Source organism: Xiphophorus hellerii, chromosome 17, assembly GCF_003331165.1.
Source record: "Xiphophorus hellerii strain 12219 chromosome 17, Xiphophorus_hellerii-4.1, whole genome shotgun sequence".
NCBI lineage: Eukaryota > Metazoa > Chordata > Actinopteri > Cyprinodontiformes > Poeciliidae > Xiphophorus > Xiphophorus hellerii.
In genome coordinates this window covers 5271376-5286846 of record NC_045688.1, presented here as the reverse complement: position 1 = coordinate 5286846, position 15471 = coordinate 5271376, and the positions used below count along the sequence as shown (strand labels likewise).

General features: G+C 36.2%; 1 protein-coding gene across 6 annotated transcripts in view; it reads right to left on the bottom strand.

Annotated features, from left to right (window-relative positions):
• The window catches only part of col7a1l (collagen type VII alpha 1-like), a 75289-nt gene that overhangs the window by 8557 nt on the left and 51261 nt on the right, over positions 1–15471 (bottom strand). For 3 of the 6 annotated variants that reach the window (XM_032589488.1, XM_032589489.1, XM_032589487.1), the window contains 24 exons: positions 15217–15324; positions 14406–14450; positions 13350–13427; positions 12952–13008; positions 12612–12695; positions 10935–10988; positions 10570–10620; positions 8380–8433; positions 8239–8292; positions 8087–8125; positions 7465–7995; positions 6575–6610; positions 5062–5088; positions 4925–4984; positions 4426–4551; positions 4210–4281; positions 3397–3432; positions 2751–2810; positions 2601–2645; positions 2472–2507; positions 1186–1221; positions 945–1001; positions 212–283; positions 15–86 (listed from right to left, as the gene is read on the bottom strand). In XM_032589488.1, coding sequence (XP_032445379.1) covers positions 15–86; positions 212–283; positions 945–1001; positions 1186–1221; positions 2472–2507; positions 2601–2645; positions 2751–2810; positions 3397–3432; positions 4210–4281; positions 4426–4551; positions 4925–4984; positions 5062–5088; positions 6575–6610; positions 7465–7995; positions 8087–8125; positions 8239–8292; positions 8380–8433; positions 10570–10620; positions 10935–10988; positions 12612–12695; positions 12952–13008; positions 13350–13427; positions 14406–14450; positions 15217–15324 — 1890 coding nt within the window. Of the gene's footprint in view, positions 1–14; positions 87–211; positions 284–925; positions 1002–1185; positions 1222–2471; positions 2508–2600; positions 2646–2750; positions 2811–3396; positions 3433–4209; positions 4282–4425; positions 4552–4924; positions 4985–5061; positions 5089–6574; positions 6611–7464; positions 7996–8086; positions 8126–8238; positions 8293–8379; positions 8434–10569; positions 10621–10934; positions 10989–12611; positions 12696–12951; positions 13009–13349; positions 13428–14405; positions 14451–15216; positions 15325–15471 lie in introns of those variants that run through there. The other 3 variants (XM_032589490.1, XM_032589492.1, XM_032589491.1) reach the window with 3 other exon arrangements.

Sequence of the window (15471 nt, the reverse complement as noted above, 5' to 3'; positions counted from 1 at the left end):
CATGTCATGCTTACTTTCTGGCCCACCGGCCCTCGCGCTCCAAATCGGCCCAGTGCCCCTTTAGTGCCCGCATCCCCTTTAAGGCCCTGATAAGATTGATCAAAAATGTGTTTATGTGGCAAGTAGTCAGAATTTGAGATGGAAAAAAAACAAACTTGCAAGGAAATACGTGAACAAATTACACTTAAAATGTCAGCACTTCATTTGTTACCTTTACTCCCGGAGGACCGTCCTCACCCTTCTCTCCTTTATCCCCGTCGAAACCTGGCAGGCCCCTCTCACCCTAAAACAACATTTCCAATAACTTCCTTTGTAGTTCTTTTAATACCATCACCACTGCAGCCAAAATGATTTTTTTTCCTAGTAAGCAGATTTACACACGTTTTTTTCTGAATGTAAGCGAGTTGAACAGCCGCTAAACTGTGATGGGTTTCTCCACCGTTGCTCGTCAAACGTGGAGAGGTTTCTATGCATTTAATGGATAAATCCTGTATATATTGTTGCGTCAGATGAAAATCTACTGATGTAAACATTGACCATATTTGATGCATAAAATGAAGCTTCTAAAATCAAACAGAATATTTGCACATCCCATATTTTTGAATAGCCAGTCACAGTTCCAGTAAAACTCATATTTGTCTTTTTTTCAGGATGCCGTCTGAATAAACGTAAAGGATTCTTTCTATCAGTTATGAATCATCTAAACATAAACTACATATATTAGCAGAAAACCATTCAGAGGAATTCCGGCTAATAAATTTATCGTCTTCTTGAAACACTTCATCTTCATCCATTTTCTACATATGGATTAAACTAAAGGTCTGCAAACTCTAAAGTGTGTCATGAACGGTTCTGTAGAATTGAAAACGCATTGAAAATACTTCAAACACAATTTAATTTGCTTTTCAACAGAAGAAAGGCCTACACAATAAAGATGATCTCACCGCGTCCCCTTTGGAGCCCTTGAACCCACGAGGTCCTTGAATCTGAAGTGCGCTCCCCTGCAGGATGGTATTCATTTGTGAAATCATGTCAGAAATAAAATAATAAAAATTAAAAAAAAGGATTTGGGCAAAAAATAAATAAATAAATACATCATGCAAACTGTTTTGTTTTTGTAATATGAAGGTGAAGGCTCTTTAAAATTTAAACTGAAACAGGGTGCAGTGGGTGTAAATTTCATACTCTCTCTCCTCTGAGTCCAGGTACGCCGCGGTCTCCCTGAAAAGAAGCGGAGCTGAGACTTACATATTCCGAAATACAATCATTTTCATCCGAAACGTCAATAAATGTTTCATATTTCATGGCTCTTTGCTGCCAGTAAGCAAAACTCATCATCAAACACAATCTATCTTTGACAAATCTCAAAAGACTCACAAATAATTCCTACAATCATTGACGGAATCGCTCAGCGAAATCTAGAGAGAAAATACATGAGCTGATGGCAGCCAAAGCAGCAGAGCTCCAGTTTAAATGTGAAATGCAATAAGGAAAAAAAGGTGAAGACAATACAAAGGTTGGTCTTGTGAGTACACTTCCAGGCCTTTGTGTATATATTTAATAGACATATCATGTCAGTGTTATCTTAGGGTTATATTTAACTTAAATATTTGGAGGGGAAAAAAATCTGCAGGTTACTCTAGTCTTTGAGTTAGAGGGGAAAAAAATTGCAGTATTGATATATTATTAGGTCGACAGTTTTGAACGGCTTCAGATGAGACTCTTAACTGACAATGAGACAACAGAACCTGCTTGGCAGCAAAGAACAAGACAAAGATAAATGAAGCATTTTTCATTCTGACCTGACTTTACAGATAAAGCAAGTCTTCTGCAAACCTACAGGTTTTTTTTTCTTTTTTTGACGTAATCAAATAGCTTTTCCACAATATGCCCATATTTCAGTCAGGAAATGAGTCTTAATCCGTCATCTTGCCTCAGTGATATCAGTGTCATAATGACAATGTAAACATACTCCTTACATCCCGTCAGCATTAAGATGACAAATTCAGCTTAAATTAAGACAACATAAGGGTTTATCTGCAGCATCATTAAGCAGCTACTTTACCTTTCAACACCAAAATGCTCCATAATCCATACGGAGAAAGTTTAAGCAACATGGCGGCAGTTTTATTTATTTATATTTTTTTGAGTGATGCCTTTTGATACATCCTTCATGGTTTATGGGATTTTGTTTTTAACTTAGTTTTGGTTGTTGGATTAAACTTTTTCTGCTTGATTTTCTCAGATATATATCTTTTTTATATCACACAAGAAAAACATCTGAACCCACTGAGCACTTTATTTAATAAAGCAGAAAGCTCAATACTGAATTTAATAAAAGTAATGACTATAAAAATATCCTAAGTCGTTACCATCTTTGCCAACATGCATTAACACAAAACGTCAGCCAGGAACATATTATTTAAAATTTTTTAAAATAAATATGAGGTAATATTGTAAAAGCCTCTCACCTTTTCTCCTTTGTTGCCACGCAAGCCTTTTGGACCCTGGTTGAAGAATTGAAAAAAAAAAAGAAAAGAAAATCTAACAGATTGATTAGATATTTGTGTCACTTACAAAAAAAGTGAGAAGTTTCTCACAATATGACCAGGGCTTCCTTTAACACCTGCGGTTCCCCTTTCACCCTGAAAAGAAAACTCTCTGTAATTATCCCAAAAAGAACCGACTATGTCAAGTTAAACTACATAAACACATCGACAATAGAAGATGAAAAGATGCAGAGAGCTCACCTGTCTGCCAGGTGGACCAGGAACTCCTCTAGCACCGGGCTGACCTGGAATACCGTCACCCTGGTGAAATATTTGGTGCATTTGAGACGTTTTGTTTGCTCGATGTATTTGTAGTTTTAGTTTTTAGTAATAAAAAACACTGAAGGAATAACAATTAAAAAAAAGAGTAACATACAATGATAAACTAAAACAACTTACTGATGGTACTCTCACTAAGTCTATACTGACTTTTATTCTAGACATTTGGGGGCAGCAGTGACTGTGGGTGTTGGGCTTCATCTTGTCACCAGTAGGTTGCCGGTTCGAATCCCCGCCCAATCTGTCTCAGACATTGCGTCGTTGGAAAAGATACTTCTATTTTAAAAATAATTTTTCTTCAATACAAGGTATAAAAATGGGTTTTGTTCCATTTTATGCATTCAAACATGGAACATGTTCACAGACAGAATTGGAAGTGCATGTGAAAAGTAAATGCTAACTTTATGTTTTCTATGACATCGAGTATCAGCTGATGGGAATTCTGTGCAGGGAGTTCTTAAGACTTTAACAATGGAAATTCTAACTTTTGACTAAGAAATCGAACATGCCATAAACTTACTCATTATGTGTAAGACAAAAAAAAACATTTCTAGGTCAGAGTTGTTACCTTTTCTCCTTTGACACCAGGTACTCCAGGAAGACCCTTCAAAGAGAACATGCTAAATTTGGTTCTGTTCAGGCAATCAGACGAAACAGTATGAAAAGGCTAAAATGTTCCTTAAAAGAGTTGTGATTTTACATGAAAACAAAAACTATAAAGGTAGACACCAGGACATCCTATTCAACGTTCATCCTTCCAATGAGAAATGTTCTCATATTAATGTTTCATCTTGTTTAAATAAAGTGATTTGATTGCCCTTAAACAAGTAAAGTTGTTTTGTTCACAGAATGAATGTGTTTCTACCTAAAACCAAAAGCAAGGACAAGTCTTTGTCTGAAATAACATCACTGAGATGATTCTTGTTGCCATCTGCCAGTCTTCAAAACCACTCAAAGGAAAGTTTGCCCCAGTCTTCACTTTTAGCTGGAAAATGTTTGAGAAGTTTCTTGACTGTTTAAAGTCGCTGCATAGAATCCAAATGAGATGAAGATGAAGATGAAGATCTAGGTCTTGACTGCCCAGGATGTAACATTTCCCAAAGTGTAACATTTCCAGCTCCATGCTTTTCTGTGTTCTTTTTGTTTTGTTTTTTAAACTACTTTTAGCGTCTTCTTTACTTTTTAAATTCCTAAATATCATCCCCCAAAGTCTTTAATGAATGTTTTGTCAGCTTTAATTGTGCAGTTATACAACTTTTGTTTTTTGTTATTGTTAAAATTGATTTTTTTTAAAATCACAACTGATAAACACGTTTGTTTGTTTGCAATGACTAAAGTTAACGTAAAAGACAGAATTTAAAAAAGGAAAGTTTCTTCATACATCAGGTCCTGGTGCACCTCTAGGTCCTGGGGGTCCAGTCAATCCATTCTTCCCTCTTTTACCCCGTTCACCCTACAACAACACACAACGCTTTAACGGAATAACTCTTTCCATATTTTCTGTATTTTTCTATGTTTGAGCTAATTTCATTCCGGAATGAAAGAGAATATTGGATTTCTCTGAAGTGTTTTTGAAGCTTAATATATAATTGTTTACCTCTCTGCCTGGCTCTCCTGTATCTCCAGGAGGCCCCTTGAGTCCTGGGATACCCTGTATTCCTGCATTTCCATTAATACCCTGGATGCCCTGCGCTCCTGGAGGTCCTGGCTCACCTGGCTCACCCTGAGGCCACAATTTGAGGCGTGTTAAAAATGCTGAGAAGAACTGAAAGTTTGGAAGACAAGCACTCAGGTAGGCACTTGTTCCATGTAATGTGATTATTCGGCTCTTTTATCACATTTGAATAATTGCTTTCGGTTCAAGTCGTTCTCGCAAAGGAAAAGCTCAAGCACAGATTTAAATGCGGGAGTGAGTCACAGGACCAATTAATTCCCTGAATTAAAACTGCAATGAGAAACAAAGTCAATTAAAATTAATGTTAAAGAAACCAATCTGCAGGGACTGATTGGTTTTCCAAGAATTTCTAAGTAAGCTATCAGTTAATTGTTGGTATAATATTTGTTTGTTTTCTAATTAATAAGGAGTGAAATTTTACCTTTTGTCCTGGGGGACCAGCTTGGCCCTCTGGCCCTCTATAACCAATACCTGGCTCACCCTTAAAAAAAAAAAAAAAAAAGTCAGGTGAATATGTATCATCTAAACATAGTGGATTACAATTTTTAACAACTTTACCTTTTGTCCTTTTTCACCAATTTCCCCCTAAAAAATGTCATCAGAACATCATGGTTAGGGAAATAAATTGGAGGGTAACTTTTATACAGTAGCCAAATAAGCAAACGCAGAGGAATTTCACATAAAAAAAACAAGGGTTGTCAGCATGTTTAACAAGGGGAATTATTAATGCCTGCTTTAATCTCTCTCAGAGTCATACAGAAGTAGAGCAGAGGAGACATCAAAGGCCTGGATTCAAATGGTGTTACTGACAGGCGAGACGGGAGAGACGCTCTCCCCGAGCTCCGATGTCATTTACTGATGCCGTGTGGATCGGCAGCGGGGCAGCCATGATCATTTTATGAACTGGTGGCACATTTCATTCAGCAAATGTTGACCTTGCTTCATGCTCCCATGATGATGACAACATGGGATTTCAGTGTAATCCGTGTGATAATAACAATGACTCAGTAAATCGTAACCGAGAACTACGGTGCCTTGAAAACTATACACTGCCCCTTGAAAGGGAGAGTAAATAGAATTTCAACATTTTATTTACTCTTCTAGTTGTACAATACTTGGTGCTGGTCCATCACATAAAATCCTAGAGAAATGGATTTGTGGTTGTAGTTGTAATGTTACAAAATGTGTTTTTAAGGCTCTCTGTCTTGACATTTGTGTGTTTACAATTAAACCTCGTTAATTTGAATCAATAAAAACACTACCATTGTATGTTTTAAAGAAAGCCAATGCATTATTAATTAGACCATCTCTGTGGTTGCAGGAAGGGCAGTGATGGCTCTTTAAATTGGTCTTGATTAAAATATCCCTAACAGCCACCTGATGAACTGTCATTTTTCTTTTACATAATGTCAATCAACACAACATCCATGCGGTTAGTAATCAGAAAATAGAAAAGTCGCTTGAGGGAACAGGAAGCAGTTTTCTGCAGGATGCAGCTGAACTCTGTCTCACATTAATGGTCGATCACAACGATCAGGCAAAAGACAAAACAGAACCACAAACTAAATCAAAAGGACGTTTTCTAGAACGTTTTCATAATGTTTTATTTTCACTGCTCTTCAGATGACTGAATATCCACAGTCATTTTTCATATGAGCGACAATTTAATACGAATCAATGGAAGTTTAATGTAAACAGCAGGGGCATTTGCCCACAAAGCTAAACAATGTTAGAATGCACCGTTGCATCATTTTGATTGCACTGCTTAAACATTCCCAAATAACCATCAGGATATTTTAATTTCAGGCCTCAAATTATGATTTTAAAGTGTTCTTGCAGAAAAATACAACAAAATGTGCACAGGATCAAAGTTATGCATATAGTTTTAAACTTTGCTGCTTTCTTGAGTGGAAAAGGCCAATTAACTCATCAGAATTCAAAATTTATGATTTTGAACCAGCTTCACTTTTAAACCTGTAAGACTTGGATACATCTAAGTATTTATGCATTATGTGTTGTATTATAGGTTATCCTTAATGTTGTTTTAATCTTAAAATAAACCAGTAGTCACCTTTGGTCCAGGTTTTCCATTCTCACCTGGCTGCCCCTGTCACAGAAATGATTCAATTTAATGGATCAATGTAAACTATTAACTAAATGTTTTCATTTTAAACATACACAACACATTCAAAATTCAGAAAAGTACATGCACTGTGTTGGCAAATGAGTCATCTGATGTTGCTACAATCTGCACAGATTCTGAAACTCCAGCAATAGGACTCAACAATTTCAAGAAAATATTTGTTATGCTATTGTTAAAAATTACAATCATGTAACCGATTATGATTTACCCCATTTTCCTGAAAAAGCACTTTTGAGTTTTATCCAATGGACACGTACTTCAGTTGTGGACATCAAGAGGAACTGGAGTCCATCCACCTGGCTAAATGTTTATCAGCATGCACACAGAGTGAATGTACCCAACTAAATATCGCCTTCAAGCAATGCTCTGCAATTAAAATATCACTACTGGGACTTAATATATTGTGCAGGAAACTGAGGAAATTATTTTGATCGTTAATTAGATTAATTACATTAACCAGTTGAGCAACAAATTAGATAGTTGAATTGAGATTGTTGGTCTAGAAACAATCTGATGTTTTGCTTCAACTGTTTTTTCTTTATAAATGTTTAACAGGTGAAATGTTTGATTGAGAAGCACGCCTCATTTGAATCATTAGTGTGAACATCATCTGTTGCATCTTGATTAAACATAAAAAGAGTCCAATCCTTTTTGCCAATGTAATGTGTTGCATTGTATGTGGCCCATGAACATTTTGTGATAAAAATAATGTTTAATGGGATGAGTTTCCACAAATGACTACTTTTACACAAACTTTTCCTATTATTCGCAGAGTGAATATATTAATATACTTAGGTGAGTCACCTTTGGGTTTTTACCTTCAGAAAAAAGTACTGTGGAGGATACGGGTATGGCTGTCCAGTTTCTTCACTGTAACCTCCCCCTCTTTCCCTCTCCATCTCCGCCCTCTGCCTTTCCCACTCCTCCCTCTCCCTCTCAAAGTCTCTCTCTGCTTCCTGCTCTGTTCTCTCCCCCTCCACATCTTTCTCCCCTTCCATCTTTTCTCTCTCCGTCTCACGTTCGGCCTCCCTCTCCTTCTCCAGCTCTTCCCTTTCCCTCTCCATTTCCAGCCTCTCCTTCTCTCTCTGCCTCTCCAGCTCCTCTTCGGTTTCTCTCTCGCGATCAACATCTTCCTCCGTCTCCCAGTCGTAGTCGCCACTCCTCTCCTCCTCCACCTCGTAGACTGGATCAGGGTCAGCATCTGGTTCTGCTACAGTTACTCCTTCAGTCAGATCATCTGCTCCAAACATTATCTCTCCATTTGCATCACTGTATATCTCTTTCTCTCCCATTTTTTGCCTCTCCCTACTTGCATGTGCCTGAGCATCGAGATTGTTGAGCTTTCGTCTCTAGAAAAGCACAAAGCAATGTATTTATAAGTAAAAGTAATTCAGAAACCCGTCAAGAGTGTGTTTTGTGCCTTGCTGATCACACACTTACCCTCCAGCTGCTGTAACCTTGCGCTCCAGAGGACGGATTCTGGAAGTAAAATAGGTGGGAAATCTTATTCTCGTTCCACAGTGACCAGGAAATTGCATTTTCATGTTTGAAACTATGAATTTTTTAAAGGAAGAACAAGATGAGAAAATTACTTCTTGCATTTCCTTCATCCGAATTCTTCCACCTGGAGCACCTGGAATAAATACCTGCAATGCAAAGCCATTGCTGTTGTTCAACTATTAATAACTTTCATTTATCTTTTATTTCTTTGTACAAAACCAGCTGAAACTTACGGTTGAGTCATGCCAAAAGGTGTCTCTTTTCACTCTGGTTCGAGGTTGAGGCGCCTATAATGTGACCAAAACCTTTAATAAGCGAACTTCATATTGTAATGATAATGTGCAGTCATGTGAAAAAATAAATCAGTGCACTTCACATAATATCCAGTTCATTATTCAGAAATGTTCACAATTCATTTTTGTTATTTTTGGAAAAGAAAATTTTGCAAATAAAAAAATGAAGCTTGTTTCACGTTTCAGCTGAGAAGTTTGAGGATTTTCCTGCATGTTTCCAGTCACCCCACAGCATCTCAATGGGATCAAAACATTCAGCTTCGACTTGGCCCATAAATTTACTTTTCCCAATTAGTCAGTCAAGCTTTGGTAGATTTACTGTTATGATTTTGGGTTAACGACAACTTCCAAGATCCAGTTCTGCTGCATCTTAAATTTTTCCTCCTTTTGTACAGCTGGCCTCGTATTTTTTTCTCAAGGACAATGCATGTTTGAAATCATTGAGGTCGTAAAGCACGGCAAGTTCAACGCCGTGCTTCACAGCTCTTAAGATGTTCTTTTTCTAGAAAGTTGTAGGTAGTTTCCATACTTCTGTTGTCCACATGATTAAATTCTAGGCTCGTCTATCCAAAGAACATGATTCCAGGAGCACAGGCATCTGTCTGGAAAACGTTAATGTGGCCCAACAAAACCTAGTCTACATGGAAATGAAAATGAACAGACACCTACAAAAAAATCTAGATGATTTTTGTGTTTGGTAGATGAAGCATTTGGACTTGTTGTTTTTATGTGTGTGGTGGATTTTGATAATAATCAAAGTAAAAAAGACACAGACTGGCTCATAGTATTAAACATTTTTACTTAAAAATACATGCACATGGATGTTAAAGACACACAAAGTAATGACAACTTTCACCAGTGGAAACAGTGCTGAATCTATCTACATAACGGCTCAAAACACACTTAATGTCATTTTTATTTAAACACTTTTGAAAATTAGAGAAGCGACTTTTTTTCCCCGTTTCAATAAATATATATATATATATATTTTTTTTAAAATTCTGAAATAAAAGATATTTGATAAAATTGTCAGCGCATGGTAAAGAGAAAACTAAATTACTAAAAGCCATTAGAACAAATCAATTTGGAGTCTAAAAAGGCCAAGAAAGGGAGGCTATGCTGGATTAACTGAATAGACATGAAGTTTTCTTCACTAAAATGTTCTTTTTCAAAAATAAACCTTTTTTAAGGCCATAGATTTGGATCATTATCTCTGTATGGAAAGGAGTCCCCGCTTGTGAAATGTTGTCAGGTTCAGGAATCTTCACCAGTGACTAGTTTTATAGTGTGTAGTCTCTGGGGAATTAAGAGATTTCCTGTTTAAAAAAAATGAGAGAGAGAGAGGTATTAAAAGTAACTCAGGATTTTTTAACCAAATATAATAAATTCTGTATATAATTCTGTGTATTTTACAGTTTTGTGCCATTTCTATGTCAAGCAAGCTTTAAAAAAATTACTCTAAATGCATGCTGCTCAAAAATACTATCTTGTCCCATGGTAAACGTTTGTGCATCGTTATTGAATACATAGATATGTGCACTGTTTAAACTGGTGAAATGTTTAGAACAAAGCAAGATGCCAGCAATCCCACGTCTCTTTGGTGTTAGTATCTAGCAAAATCAAGTTTTTCACATTTTGTCATGTTAGAAAACACAAACCACCAATGTATATTTATTCAGATCTATGTGGAGGCAATGACACAAAGTAGCACATAATAATGAAGTGCAAGAAAACAAAGAATTTTTAAAAAATCTCTTATGAATACTGATGTGTTCCTTGGTCTTCCTGATGCTAGATTACACACCAATAAACTCTATATACTAATTAAGTAACTGCTAAATGTATTTTGTTGCATTTAAGTTTATTTTATTTCAAAAAATAAAAAATTCTGCACTTTTCACTTTTACTTTTAGTGTGCCTTCCACTTCACAATGACCCACTACTTTCGGTGGTCCATTAAATAAAATCTAAATAAATGACATTGGTTTATAAAAATGTCAAATGTTCAAGCAGCACAAATAGTTGTGCAAATCATTGTATGAAGGAAAGTTTTGCATTCCAAGGCATGCAAAGATTGAAGAAACATCCAGGTGAAATATAAGTTGATAAGATTTAAAATAGAAACTGTACCTTATCTGATTCTCCTGTTGCTACCGGAGGAGTGGGCAGTGTCACCTCATCCTGGTTGTACAAGCAGAACAAACTTAAAATTTGGATGTGAATGCAACAAAAGTGAAGCACCATACTGAGTAAAAATGTTGCAATTAGAACTAAAAAGGCCCACACCATTCAAGCCCAAAAGCCTATTTTGCAATTTAAGCAAAAGTAAGTCGCATCAGAATCTAATCGATCCTAATTTGCCCATTTTCCTTCCCAACTGTAGGTTTTATGTAATGCTTCTGAGAAACAGATTCTTAAATAGAAATCCCTTTTAACCGCTCCCTGCTTTGTGGAGAACAAGAATAAACAATGAAACAGCGAGCTTCCCTCCTTACCTTATCTACACTATCCAGAGATGGAGAAGAAGGTGATGTGGTTGTTGTGATAATCTGAGAGGAACAAAATCAAAAAGGAGCATTACAAACATGCTTTCATTTCAATCCCTCTCAGGTATAAAGAAATAAGATGCAACAGAGCATCATCCTGCAACTGGTGGCTGCAGAGTGCAGAAAATATATAGCTGTGATAAATGTAAAGTTTTGATGTGTAGCATGCTGAGAAAGGCAAAGAGTGTATTGAATAAATGAGAGAGAAGGTCAAAGAGAACAGGAAGTGCTTTTGTTTATATCGTCAACTGGAAGTAACCTTGCAATGATGCAACAGCCTAAGTGAATGGCAACTTGCTTTGATTTCTGATTACATGAGACGGAGAGATTAAGAGACTCAAGTCCTAGAACACAAGTACAAGTCAAGACACAAGTCTTTAGGGCCGAATTCTAAGTCAAGTCATTCTACACTCTAAGATACAGAGACATGCAACCATTCATCCACAATAGTAGAAGGAGGTAATTTAAAGTCAATACATGCAATTCTTTAAGAGATAGAAACAGAAATACAAGGGATCCAGACCGCTTAAACTTTCATATTTTGTCACACTAAATTCAGGAGGTTCAATGTATTTTATTGACATTTTAGTCAGACAAATAAAAAGTAGCACTGGTAGTAGCTAGGATTTGCAAGAAGAGAGCCATTGTTAAAAGTCCTGCTGCGGTCTCCCACAAGCTATGTAAGGGACAAAGAAAATATTTGGAATAAGCGTTCTTTTCAGATGAGACCATAATTGACCGTTTTGCCGCACATGTCAAAAAACTAAAGGGCATCATCCTTCTTAGATTCCCAATGTGAAGCATGGTAGTGGCAGCATCATATTATGGCAATGCTTTTCTTCAGCAAGATCAGGGAAGTTGACTAGAGTTGGTGGGAAGACGGATGATAAATGCAGGGGAAAAAAAACAACTATTAGATTCAGCAGGAAACTGGTGCAGAAATGAACCTTCCAGCAGGACTCAATGTACAGACAAAGAATGGCTCAATTAAAGTCCAGACTAAGTATTGAAATATGATGTTTATGGCTGATTTTCATCCAATTTGATTGAAGTTGAGCAATTTTTAAAAGAACAAGTAAAAACTTTGCAGATGTGCAAAGTTGGTACAGATCTACTTCTGAACAGTTTGAGCAGTCATTGCAGCAGAATGGCTTCTGCAGAGCTTTCACTCAGGTGAAGCTTTCCACACTTATCAGATTTTTATTTAAATCATTTTCCTTTCACTAATTGTGTAATATGTTGAGTTGATCCATCACACATTACCCAACGAACACCCAGAGCGATATCTGGTGGTAACGTGGCAAAATGTAAAAAAAAAAAAAAAAAAAAAAAAAAGTTCAGGGAGTTTCAATGCTTTGCACAAAACAATATTTTTGCCAACACACTTGTTTTTTTTTGACTGTCCCTCTTACAAGAGTTGAAAAACTTTCCAGAGAGCAAACTAACTTTCTCTGAATAACACTCAGGGGACATTCCTCAACTACATCAGAGGGAAAAACAAAATAATATATTCCTATATGGGGATTTTCTTTGGGACAAAAAGATAACTTTCATTTTATGGATGTGTCCTTGTGCTTGCTGACCAAGCTAAAACAACACAGTATGCTATCCATAATGAGTAGTTACCTGTGCATCGGTTTCTCTGACGGTGGCTAGAGGACGACTGGAGGTTTCAAACGGGTCTGGACTTTGTGTGAATAGCGGATCCTCCTTATAAAGATGATTATAATAACGTAATTAAATTTAAGAGTTATATCGTTACAATGGCGTTTGTCTATTGTTTCAATAGACAAATAGACAAAACTAAAGACAAAAGTCCTTCATTTTCATCTTGGGAATTCATCTATTTAGACTTCAAGCCGCATGCAAAAAAGCATTGAGCATATTTTACATTAAAAATGAATCATAACATTTATACCCAGTCTAGCTGACATAGATGAGAGCATTCTGTTTGAAGCAAATTTACCTCTCTCTTCTCTGTCCTCTCCAGAGAGACTGTAGGTTTGTCTGGGAAAAGTTCTTCCTATTTCAAAGAAAGAAACAAAAAATTTTTCATCATAACTTTTAAACATGCACACCTTTGGTGCAAAATATACACAGCAGATGCAGCGAGCTGCACTGAAACTAATTCAACCCTAATGATTAAATTCAGGTAGTGGGTGTGTCATTAATCAGCGCTTTCCAGTATTTGTGTGGGCACAGATACTTTTGAGTCCCCAGAAATAACTGGAGGGGGGAAAAAAGCCTCTTTATATCCTCTGAGCTTGAAACTGTAAAATAATCCACGTCATCAACATCACATTTAAGAGAAAGCGTCCAACTGAACTGAGACTGAATTACTAATTTGGTTCAACCTCTGCCTACCTCGTATTCATAAGTATATTCTTCATCGTCATAGAAGTCCTCATTTTCCTCTTCCTTTTGCTTGTGCTCATTATTCATCTTAAGAGAAAAAATGCAATTAGCAACATTTACATCAGTTGTGTGATTGAGAACAAAGCCAAGAAATCGCAAAGCAACCCACCGATTAAGTCAACATTTTAATTGGAAGCACATAGATATTAAAACAGATACATGCTCCATATCATATAGGCACCATTCATGAAACCTGCTGTTAATTGAGGGTGTTATAACTAGAATTAGTTATTTAGTTCTAATTTATTAAAATGTAGTTAAAAGAGCTGTTATTTCTTGTCAGATTATGTTATGTCATGTTAGAATTGCGAAGGAGTTTGTTTTGAAGTTTAGTAGTTGGAGAAGTGTTAGTTGACATTAGGGGTGTAACGATTCATTCGGCTCACGAGACGGAACAACGCAGCGTCCCGCGCTTACGGGGAGACAACAAGATGACACTAACAATATTTTTGGGAACATATTTAAAAAAAAAAAATCAAAGTACAGCCTCTTAAAAAAGTTTAGAAATGGTTATTTGCCACCAACAGCCCATACTTCCCTGACCAGCTGGAGTGAACATAAATAGTTTTAATGTTTTTTTTTAAATTAATACCTTTCAGACAAAATAAACGTCTCACCTCAAAATCAGACGACACTAATTCTCAAGAGTTCATCTCATGTTTTGCATCTATAGAGTCTGGCAAAAGATTAGATGCATGGTTTTCAAGTTGCTGACTGAAAACAGACCAATGCATTTCCTTTCATTAAATTTTATGTCACATCCACTGAGGGTTGTTGGATGAATGTCATGGACAAGCTTCTCCTTTTGCTGGACACAAAGAAAGTAAACTATTATCTGAGATTTTAAGGGTGATAAAATTGCAAACTGCCACTGCTGGCTTCGACTCGGCTGATAATATAATTTGCATCATCAGTTACACCCCTAATTTCTTTGTTTTTGGTCAGTTTAAATGAAAAGGTAAGTTCAGTTTCCATGTTTAGTTTGACACCCTTTAGGACATTTACCAGGCCTTGTCTCTGCCTCTTATGTCGTCCTTTATTTCCTTTGCCCTGGTTAAGAAGTCAACAGTCAGAGAGAGAAAAAAAAAAAGATAAACGTTCCTCATGTTTCTGATGTTGGTAAAATTATGGTTGATAAGTTAAGATTGATATTAACAGCAACTAAGAAGTTAATGATTATCATGGTGAATACAAAAAATATTCAAGATATAATCCAACATTTATTTATTTGAATCACACCACTGGCTTCATGTTTTAGCTCAATGATTTTCTTCTCCATTTATTCAGAGGAATTCATTCATTTGATGCAAAGTTATTGAGACAAAAATCCACCTACAAATATGTTTGTGGCTGATTGAAGTTAAGCCATTCATTACTGTTAAACTAGAGTTATTGCAAACCGAAGTACTGATGTTGCTAAAGCTTTTTAGCGGCAAAAAGAAAATATATATGTATAGGGACTGCATTATATCGACTGCCAAATATGTTTTTCTTCAGTTATATTTTCGGGGTTAGGAATATCTTTCAGGTTAAACTTTTTTCACTGCATATATCTCAGTGCACCAACTCCTGCTCACGTCTGCAACACCATCATTGTTAACTTGCAACGAGATGTCAAGATTAAATCTTTACATGTCTTCAAAAGTTGATTTGAATATTTTTTATTGAATACACGTCATTATGTTTTGTGTAGAATGAGTTAAAACATGAAAGGCAAGTGTGCACCATTAAATATGTGCATTAAATTAAACTGAGTAGTGTTATGTATTTTATGTATATTTAAAGTGTATTAATGAGAAAGCTACGGCAGCTTTACTTTCCCATGTTCCCTGTTCTTCTTCTTTGGTGCAGAGTTCTTCTTCAGTGGGTCATCCTGTGTGAGGAGAACAGTCTCCAGCACAGTTTCAGGCAACCCTGAGACCGTCTAGAGACACATTTACTAAATTTCAACAGAAATTATGGATAATTTTTTATTATTATCAAATTGCATTTTGATATTACTTTAATTCAATATTTAAGGTAGATTTTAGAATTCTAATTAAAGAGTGATTTACAGATAGCTGGTTAATGA